This window comes from Chroicocephalus ridibundus, chromosome 6 (genome assembly GCF_963924245.1).
Source record: "Chroicocephalus ridibundus chromosome 6, bChrRid1.1, whole genome shotgun sequence".
In the NCBI taxonomy this organism is placed as follows: domain Eukaryota; kingdom Metazoa; phylum Chordata; class Aves; order Charadriiformes; family Laridae; genus Chroicocephalus; species Chroicocephalus ridibundus.
The window spans coordinates 40540336-40551203 of NC_086289.1; the positions used below are offsets into that span (position 1 = coordinate 40540336).

The 10868-nt window shown below is 46.8% G+C and overlaps 1 protein-coding gene across 6 annotated transcripts in view; it reads left to right on the top strand.

The window, feature by feature from the left end:
• Positions 1 to 5023, top strand: part of A1CF (APOBEC1 complementation factor) — a 28765-nt gene extending 23742 nt beyond the window's left edge. For 5 of the 6 annotated variants that reach the window (XM_063339101.1, XM_063339103.1, XM_063339102.1 and 2 more), the window contains 3 exons: positions 74 to 210; positions 874 to 1007; positions 4077 to 5023. In XM_063339101.1, the coding sequence (XP_063195171.1) occupies positions 74 to 210; positions 874 to 1007; positions 4077 to 4228 (423 nt within the window). In that variant the 3' untranslated portion in view covers positions 4229 to 5023. Of the gene's footprint in view, positions 1 to 73; positions 211 to 873; positions 1018 to 4076 lie in introns of all 6 variants that reach the window. The other variant, XM_063339104.1, reaches the window with a different exon arrangement.
• Positions 5024 to 10868: the final 5845 nt, after the last annotated feature.

Sequence of the window (10868 nt, forward strand, 5' to 3'; positions counted from 1 at the left end):
GGGGCTGGAGCTGGGCGAGAAGGCTATTGAGCGGCAATTAACCCGAGCAAAAAATCCTTTTTCTCCCTTCTAGATCTTAGAAGAAATCTGCCAGAAAAACAACTGGGGACAACCTGTTTACCAGCTCCACTCTGCAATTGGCCAAGACCAAAGACAGCTCTTCCTGTACAAAATCACCATCCCTGCCCTTGCCAGCCAGAATCCCACCATGTATGTAACTATTTGAGGTTTTCTGGGGTTTAGGATTTTTTTTTTTAAATTCCATTTTATCTAGCATCTCTCCTCAAAATACAATTTCACAGGTCTCTCTCTCTATATATATATGTATTTATGTATTAGGAGAAAAACATCCACAAACTAAACCGGACCGATAGTGATGTCTACCACGCTCAGTGCTCTCTCTCTGGTGGCGCAAAGATTAGAGAAAGCCAGAAATGATCAGGCAAAAGGGCGCTTTTTAGTACAAAAATAAAGCATATGCTAGCTCTTGTGGGGAAAAAGAAAGCAGCTCGAAGGAACTTGCTGACAATTCAGTTCCAAATACGATTCTAAGCATTTCTGACCTAAAACATTGTTTGCTGTGTATTTTAAAGAAAAATCCAGACTTCAGCAGGCTTTCTCTTGGACTGAAAATGCCCAGCGTGCTCTGACAGGACGTTGTGTCCAAAATGCTAGGGCTGATAAACTCAGCAAAGTAGCTGGACTACTATGAGGAGAGTCTTTTTTGTTAATGCATCAGCACAGTAAAATAATGTTTCCATTTGATACGCGGGATGATGCCACCAATGAGTGGATCAAAACATCTTGCAGGAAAGTCCTAGAGCAAAAAAAACCAAAAACCAGAAACAAGCTGACATTTTGCTGTACTCACAGACATCCCTTCACGCCACCTAAGCTCAGTGCCTATATCGATGAAGCCAAAACCTACGCAGCAGAATACACCCTTCAGACGCTCGGGATTCCCACGGAAGGAGCAGAGGTGCCTCCTGCAGCCCCAGCTTTTCCAGGTATGGGAAGGTCTGTACAGCAAAGGTCTCCGGGAATCTTATTTTGCCTGCTGCTTCCTTGAGGATGTCAAGAACGAAGCCATTTTTGGCCACTGAGGACAGCCTGGCTGTGCTCCCCCACACCCCTCTACCTTGACTTGTGTTACTTATGTGTATGGCATCTTTATTGCCTATATGGTAATTTTTCTCTATATCGGGACTACCCAAATTACGGTGTGCTTACCACAGAGCATCTCAGGCTGGAGGCACCAGGGTGGGGGGTGGTTCTCTGGTCCGACCCTGCTCCCAGCAGGGTCAATGCCACACATACAGCAGGTTGCCTGGGGCCGTGTCCGGGCAAGTTGGTCCAAGGATGGGAATCCACCACTGCTTGGACCCCATCCCAGGTATGCGCCTCCTTCCAGTTTGTGGATGCCTCCCTTCAACTGGGAGCCCCTGATAGGATGCAGGATCCAGAATTGGCATACCCGATGATCCTTCCTGGCTGCAGTCTGGCTGATGCCACCCAGGATAGCGTGGATCTTCCTCACTGCAAAGATGAATGGTTGATTGATTCACGGTCCATTCATCCTCCCCCAGCACCCCCAGCTCTTTTTGAACCAACACTTTTGATTTCATCTGCCAAAGAAATCATAGAATCATAGAATTGCCTAGGTTGGAAGGGATCTTTCAGATCATCTAGCCCAACCGTCAACCTAATTCTGACAGAAAACATCACTAAACCATATCTCTAAACTCTACGTCTACCCATCTTTTAAGTACCTCCAGGGATGGTGCCTCAGCCACTTCTCTGGGCAGCCTGTGCCAATGCTTAATAACCCTTTCAGTGTAAAATTTTTTCCTAATATCTAATCTAAACCTCCCCTGGAGCAACTTGAGGCCGTTTCCTCTTGTCCCATTGCCTCTTACTTAGGAGAAGAGACCGACCCCCACCTCTTTACCCCCTCCTTTCAGGGAGTTGTAGAGTACGCTAAGGTCTCTCCTCAGCCTCCTTTTCTCCAGGCTGAACACCCCCTGCTCCCTCAGCCGCTTCTCACAAGACTTGTGCTCCAGACCCCTCACCAGCTCCATTGCTCTGGAGATGCTCCAGCCCCTCGATGTCTTTTTCGTGGTGAGGGACCCAAAACTGGACACAGCCCTTGAGGTGGGGCCTCGCCAGTGCCCAGTACAGGGGGACAATCGCTGCCCCAGTCCTGCTGGCCACACTGTTCCTAATACAGGCCAGGATGCTGTTGGCCTTCTTGGCCACCTGGGCACACTGCTGGCTCATATTCAGCCGCTGTCGACCAACACCCCCAGGTCCTTTTCTGCTGGGCAGCTCTCCAGCTGCTCTGCCCCAGGCCTGTAACGCTGCACAGGGTTGTTGCGATGCAACCGTGAAAGTTAGGATCTGATCCCAGCTCTCACCACCCCCGGAAGGTTTTTTTTTCCCAGTTTGGGAATTCATACTCAACAGCTTTTGAAACTGCCCAAAACATCTTGGGAAGTCATGGAAAACACAGGCTGGGAGCAGGAATCCAGCTCGCAGGCATTACATTGACCGTGCTCTCCAGCATGACCGTGATTCTGATGTAGTGGGAGCAACTCATGCCAAACTGCACATGAGGAATGCATTAGTCAGTACTATTGAGTTGTTTGGAGTGTCTCAAGGATGGATTTTAAAAAAAAAAAAAAAAAAATCTATCCGGCTTCCTGCCACAAGAGTCCGCAAAAGCCACAGAAAAATCAATTTGTCTGGGTTTGTGCAAGCTTCCGCAGCGTGGAAACCAAATGGGCTCTTTATTGAATTCAGTTTCCACTTACTGCTTAATTATAATCTCTCCTTTTTCTTTCATCCGCCCTTATTTATTTGTCTTGGAAACTCAACAAATTGACATACATTAAACTTTCTGCTTGCAACACACACCAGTCCTTGATCAGGGCTTGCTGAAGTCCAGCTCAGCTCAGGCCATGCCCAGGTGGCAGCTCATTTTTCTTATGATGGTGGCAGATACTCTTTAAATGACGTATTTCTCCATTCCTAGTTGAAAGGTCGCACCTTGCTTTGCTGGTGCAAAGAAGATACTTTGAGCAGACACAATACTCAAATTACAGCAAATTTCTCGTGTTTTCCCCAAAGGTGACTCCTCCGACGAGACAACGTGCTCTCAGTGTTGCCCAATATCTCCATTCCCTGCACCAAGAGGACCTCGGCTCTGACTGACATTGAGTTGTTCCCATTGCCCAGCTGGTCAGTCAGAGATTTTGGACCCTGGGAGATGTAGTTTGTCAGCAGAGCCTGAGCCTGGTCCAGCAGAGAGCCAATCATTCCCCAGCTGCTCTTCCCCAATTTGGGCTTTGTCTTAATCCGATTCTTTCACAACAAAGTATTGTGGTCTGGTCAAAAAGCTGCTATCCCCTGCTTTCAGACAAACCAGCCCCAAACGACGTTTGTTTTCCCAGTGATTCATTTTAAACCAGCAAAGCCAACATTTTCCCATGGAAAATTTTCAAGTGTTGAAACCACATTTTCCATTAGAAACTGATGGGAAGAAAAAAAAAAATCCAGTTTACTAAATATTTTCTCCTCGATGTTGCATAGAGGGACTTTCCCTCCTCTCTAATGTGGCTGTCCTGAATTTTATGCATTTTGACTGTGAAAGGTATCGGAGCCATATTTTCCCTACAAAACCTGCCCAGATTTCCTCTATATTCCCTCATTTTCTTGCCCTCCTCACGTCATGCACTGGGGCACGGGTACAGGGCACCATTAACACCCTCTTAGCTCAGAAATAATCGCAGCCCAAGGAAAAAATATGCCACAGAGAAGGACGTTTTTCAAGTAGGGTGTTTAACAAATAACAGGTGAGAAAATGCAGTACTTTTCCAGCTTCTTTTTATTACCTTTAACGTGGAGAAAAACATGCCAGAAATGACCTATTTAATTAGATTATTCCCATTAATAAACCCATTGCTCCCTACGTCATTCCCATCGGCAGCAAAGTCCTGCCATCAAAAGCTCCCAGGCGATGGTGAATTTTGAACAGGTTTTCCATTAATCTGCATTTTTTCCCCTCCTTTCCGCTGCAGGATATACCATTGCTAACGCAGCTGCGACGGTTGCAGCCACCCAGCTCAAACAAGCCGTGACTATGGGACAAGATCTAGCGACGTACGCAGCCTACGAAGCCTACCCCGCCTTCGCCGTCGCTGCACGCAGCGATGGCTACGGAGCGTTTTAATCCTGTCTTTAATCAGGTTCCCTTAAATGGAGCACAGGCAGGAAGGAAAAAAAAAAATCTGTCTGGTAATTCTTACACCCTCGTGATTTTAACTGAATCTGTCGCCAAAGGTTAGATTTTAGTCGGAGTTTCAGTCTTGTAGTTCTTTAGTTTCGTAAGAGGATACTAGGGGGAGAAAGGAGAAATAAAAAAAAAAAAATTACTCAAAATCAGACTTTCACGCTAGAAAGCAAAATCTCAGACCAGAAAATAAGTTGTTCTCAGGTGTGTGTATATACATACATACATACATATATATATGTATATATACATACACACCATTGTGTGTGTGTTTACAAGCACCAACCTGTGCTGAAAGCAGTTGGTCCCGTGGACCCTGTGACACGGGACCGGGGAGGGATGGAGTGTCCTGTGTGTCAGGAGTTCTCCTCCGTTCACCCCAAAATCTCTCGAGCCAGGCAGAGCAGCGGGTAAAATGAAAGGTCGCCCTTTGGTCTCCGGTTTGCCTCTTACTACCTCCCAGCATCCCGTGCCACCAGCGCCGTGGGGATGTGGTTCAGGCATCTCAACCGTCTTTTAAATCCATTCTGGCACAGCCAAGGAAAAAAGACATCTATCATAAGCGTGTCTGCCCAGACTAACAGGCTAGTTTGCACGGTCTTGAACGCTGATTTGATTTTTAAAGCAGGAGGCAAGCATTCAGCAGAGTTTTCTCTCTTACTTTGCTACTTCCCAGCCACACCTGCAAGTCGCAAACCAGCAAATAACGGTGTATTTTCTCCACCTCCAACCAAATGGCACGTGCAGTGAAAGACAGGAAAACTTTTAGGACTATGAAGTTCGAGGACCAAAAAAAGTGCTATTCATTAGGGACAATGCTCTACTTAATTAGAGCACAAGAGCTCGCAGCTGTGGCCTGGTAATAACAGATAACAGGGACCTCTACAGGAGTAAAATTTTACACAGGGAACATTTTCGACAGGATGGAAAGAGCCCTGCCTGGCTGTCAATGCCGCTTTACACATTAAAGCACGGCTGCTGGCTGCTGCGATTCTTGCAAAAATCAATTTAGTGGAAGAGGGTTCACGCCAACAGTAAAGGCGCCTCTTGTTTTGGAGAGCACTGGCATTGGTGTTGCGTTTGAATGCTTTGGGGATGCTGAGAGCATCCTTTGGTTTACAGCAGGAGGGCATTATCCATTTGTTTTTGCCATTGGATTGAGGCAGGAATAACAATGCTCTAGAGATATAGGAGAAACCCAGTGTTAGATAACTACAGCAGACATGTTAATCCTATATAATATATCCTATACAGTAATGCACACTAAGAAAACTTGAATCTGCTCAGTCTAGGACCAAAAAAACCCTATTTAGGGGGGAGATTTCACAACTGAGGTGATGATGCCCATTAATTCCAATAGGTCTGGCCCCAAATTTTTCATCTGGTCTAAACGAGGTAATGTGGCACTTTACCAGCCATTTTAAGTGGAGCTTTTCCGATGCATCCCCAAAGCTGTACAAAGCACAACGGTCTGTGACAAGGTGTTGGCTACCAGGAGATAAGTGTTTTCTCTTCTTATGCTGCATCTGACTCGATTTCGCTAGGAATGGAACAAAAACACACAAGCTGTATAGTTTGCGGTCCTATTAGACCCTTTCTATTTATAAAGTAGCTCCTTAGGGTGATCCTAAAGGTATTACAAGCCCTCTGTGGTTGCCTTTCGGCATGCTTGGCTTCGCAGAAAACGACAAACCTGTTCACAGAGGGTGAAATAACCGAGAGTGTTGTAGGTATCGTGGCTTTATTTTTCTCTTCTGTCTGTGTCTTTTAAGTCGTGTTTGGCTGCCAACGAGTCACATATCCCTGCATGTCTCTCTCTCGAAGACTACTGTTGGCAGAAAGTGTTTCTCACTTTCCACATTCAGTAACTTTAGTCTGCTTTTTCAGCTATTTATATAAGTTCAGAAAGATGTCAAAGAAAAGGGCAAGAAGCAGTATTAAAAAGTGTGTGCATGAAGCACTTATTTTTGTACACTTAGTACAATATTTGTATAGAGTTTTAACACTATGAAGTGTAGCGAAAAATCACACCGTCCATTTACTGGAGGACAATCATGTACGTCTAAACAGAATAAAGTGAAAATGGCAGCTCAATTATCCATTACGAGGAAATTATGACTGGGATTAAATTCTGTGAAGCAAGTCTGTAATTCTAGAGTAATCCAGGGACATTAACTGGACTTTGAAATATCATTAAAACTTTTTAAACCAACATACCTGCCTCCGTCCTTTTATACCCGGCGTTTCATCTGAAAGGGTCATCCTGTGCATGGTAAATAAGAGCACACTTTGCTCTGTAGGGATCGATTCGAGGTCAGACAGGCAAAGTCACAAGCTGCTCGGCAATGCCTGGCGTGTTTTCAGCATGCACTTTGGTGACACTTGGCATGCATACGCAGCAGAAAAATCAGCAGTTACGCTTCTGCAGTTGTAAGTAAAAAAATCACAGGGGTTAAGGGTTTTTTTCCACAGCCTCTTTGGCCAAGATTTATCTGTCTGTGAATGCTGCAGGAATCCCTTTTGCTATAAATTTATTACAGTGGTAACACCTTTGTTCCTTACCTGGTCCCAATGGAGGTGTCTTGGGGGGGTGATATTGATAGCAAGACAGCACCGTGCAAAAATAAGGGGGTAGACAGGGCGACACGTGACTTAGGGCTGTGATGGATTGGTCTCACCTTGGGAAGGGCCTGTTGCGAGGTCGCTGACGGGTAGAGCAAGGACAGCCCAGGTTGTTCTAAGAAGAGGAGGACCTGCCACTTGGAAGACCCTCACAGTTAAATGACTGAGCAATAGCAATTCCTGCTTTCACGCCCAGTACAAAGGGTTCTGGTTTTGCACCTTTTCAGAGCGATCCTGAGCCCAGTAAGCGGGGGAAGATCTGGTACCTTGCTAACGATAGCAGTCAGCACCCAACCAAAGGCCTCCCTACCAAGCCAAAAGAGATTTCGCCAAAATAGCTTGACATTGTTCTTCCAGACTTACAAAGAGGTCAGCTGTATTCTGGGCTTTAGCAAGAACAGAAGCTCTGCCAGCTCGATTATTTTACCTCATTAGCTTTTTCTGATGTCCTGCTTTCGTTTTCTTTGAAACCAGGGCAATGGCAGAATTCATTTTTGTTTCCCCTCTCGGAGAACTGAGATTCCCTCTTTACTCAGCAGCAGCTGGATGCTGAATTTTGGAGAGAAAGAATGATTTTTCAGGAAAGCTCAAACCCACAACCCAACGTAAAAAACATTACTTCCCATTTGTAAAGATGTGGGCTCCCAGCAGTAGCAAGACAAAGCCAAAAAACATATCCATCCTCCATGAACAAGCCTAAAACATGTTTCGGCCCTAAGTGATGAGAAGATCAATGGCCCAGAAAAATCAGCAGATAGACACACATTTGGCTGCTTGCAGGGCAGGAGGTACAAAAACTGCGTTTTCCTACTCCCTTCTTCCATCCAGCCCTGTTCTGAAGGTCTCTATAGCGTGGGGCCTCGCATACGAGGTGCAAAGTGAGAATAAAACACGTCTGCGGATTACACAACAACTCCGCCTTTGGATCTGGATAGACATCCCACACAGAAACTATTTCCCATGTCCCACTGAAACCCCCTCTTTAATTCCATGGCACAAGGTCTCCAGTGACTTTCAAGGGGAGTCGCTTTATCTTTGACCTTGCATGGCTCCCTTTTCCCAGTAGCCCAGCTACATCTCTCACAGACCGCCTCATCTCCCCATCACATACCTACCTGGATTTCCCTTTTTAGGGCAAAAAAAACCCCCAAACCTTTGGAGGGTGACATTCCAGACAGGGACCACAAATCACTGCTGTTCACTAGCTGCTTGGGGGTCAGCCTGGCCCTGGAGCTACTCATGTTACGTTCATGGGATGCTCCTTTCTTCCAAGGGCTGGAAATTATCATGTCCCCCCAGACCCTCGGTCTTGGCCAAAACTGCAATTCTCAGCTGACCTTTGTTAAGTGCCAGTGGGGGGCTTAGACATCCCCTACCCATCAACCCCCCTCCTTCAGGGGGGTGGCCTGCTCTATCCCTGGAGATCCTCTGCCACCTCAAACTCCTCTCTATGCCCAGAGACTTGTCCCAGCCCGGCTCCAGCTACCTGCAGGAGATGGGGACTGAGCACTTCCAGATTTGGGGCTCGTTAAGCGAAACACTGAAAGAGTGACGTTCCTTGGTCCCCAGACCCATGCAGATCGCTGCCGGTGGACCCGTAGATAGGTTACACCCAAATATCCTCTGCGGGAACGCATGCAAACAGCACCGGACAATGAGAGGATCAGACAGATCCTAAAAGCCTGCATCAAAGCCCGGAGAGAGAAGAGGGATTCTTCCCTCCCCCGCCCCACCCCAGTGCCTTGGGTCAGATCCTAATTTAGCATCTCTTCTGCAGCTCCAAAATACTGTCGGTAAATTCAGGCAGGGTAAGATGTCGTGCAAGAGGAAAGTCACGGCACGGCCAAGTTTTGCAGAGGAGCTCTGCAAGGCGGCTCAGCCTGCAGACGCAAATGAGTTTCTCAAGTTCATACTACTTTATGCCCCTCAATTAAAAAAAAAAAAAAAAAAAAAAAAAAAGGTGGAGTTTTGCTCTCCTCCCCAAGCACGTACGCAGGGCACAAATGGCTATACATCGAAGAAGAGCAGCCCGAGCAAGGGAAGAGCAACTGTGATGAGCAACGCTATATTTAACGTCTGGCAAGTTGCCCAAATTCCTGCAAAATTTGCCTGGGCTGTGGCTCTGCTTAGCGGCGAGCTCGTCCTCCTGTAAAACGGCACTGGCACCTAGCGGCTGCCGGATTCAACCACGGCATCCCGAAACGTCTGGCGGGGAGGAGGGAAGGGCTGGTCGCCACCGTGTGCCAACAGCAGGTGACAGCCACAGCGTCATAAATAGAGCAAACGGAACAGGGGACTTCTCTCAACAGCCTTCCTCCCAACCGCGGCTCTCGGAGCTGCTGGGTTTTCTAGGAGCAGAAAAATTATGAAAATTTCTAAAAAAAACCCCAAAAAACCCAAACAAACCTCCCCCAAGCATCAAAAAGCCTGTGCCCACTGGTGACAAATCAATAAATAAGCCTTGTATGACGTGTTTCGCAAGGGAACCTGCTCTGGGGCCCTGGTGGGGCTCCCCAGATACCCTAATTCTGTCTCTGAACACCTCTGCTCCCACAAGAAACACCAGCTTCCTAAAAACTCTCTTTTGGGGGTCAGATGCTCATGTTTTACAGGACAAATCTTACCCAGGAGCATTTTAACTGTGCGATTCAATTTTGCTTGCATACACGCGTTCAGTCTGAGCACTACTAAAAATAAAGCCCACGGTTAGCGTAATGCAATAATACAAACAAAATTATCCAAACTGGTGAAATAAAACACCTCAGTGTTAACCTGAGAAAAAATTAATCACTGTTTCCTTTTTCCCCAATGTGTTTCTTTTTAGGAAAACAGGACCGCTCCCATGTAATTTATTCTAGTTTACACAGCCTAAGTGTGATGGCAAGTAGAGAGAGAGTGATTGTCAGACTGGGATTCATTAGGCAGCACCATTTCCAGACCAGAAAGCAGCTCCCGTGTTCCATAAAGATGATCTAACCTTGTTTTAAGGGGCTGCGTTGTTTTTCGTCACCGTGCATGGTCCCGCCTGAAAACACGAGCAAAGTGGGAAAAGCTTTTGCAAGAAACTTTCTGGCTCATTTCGCAGCTTGAGCCTTGCTGCGCTGACCAAGCCTGTCCCACGGCACAGTGGGATGCTGGAGCAGCATCCTCTGCTGCTGCCCATATCCCGCTGACACCACTGCTGCCATCAGAGCGATTTTGCTGACAAGAACAGGGCGGATGGGCCGTCTGGGTGAGTTATGAGGAAAGGACATTAAGAACATCTTCTTCAGGGATTTGATTCACAGCGTTGTTCTTCCAAAGCTCGCTCTTTCCTGACTCAATATTGCGATTGCTTTGAGCTCCTCCGGATGGGGATCTCTGAGACTGATTGCAGCTGGTTTAAAATGAATAATTCATTCTCTCCTACTGATTTTAAAGAGAGGTAAAATTATCCGACTGACGATTCTCTGAAGAATTAAAGAGATTGCATACAAAATTGGTACACATTATTGGAGCTTATTAAACATTTACAATTGTTTAGCTGTGAGACACTACAAGAATCCTAAATCCAGATCTGAAAGGCATATTTTGTTCTCCCTGTGGCCCCCAGATCTACCACTGACAGAGGCTGGAAGAGACTTGGGGGCTGCGGAGCCATCCCTGCTTACTGCACCCCATGGCAGCCCTGGTGGGAGGCACCTCAGGAGGGACCTGCCACCAGCACTGGGTCAAGATGGTCATGGCTTCGTCCAGCTAGCTCCTGAAACCGCCAGGAGAAGATCCTCTACCTTCTTGCGGACCCTTTGGTGTTGAAATCCTTTCAGCCAACAGGTTTTGGGACTGTCCTTTGATGAAACCCTCCATTGATCTTTCACGTGGGTTGGAAAGGGACTACGAGCCCTTCTGGTCACCTACCCATAGGTCATTCAGGCTTTGGCCATCAGCTCTGGGCAGCCCTTCATCCAGCCAGAACCTG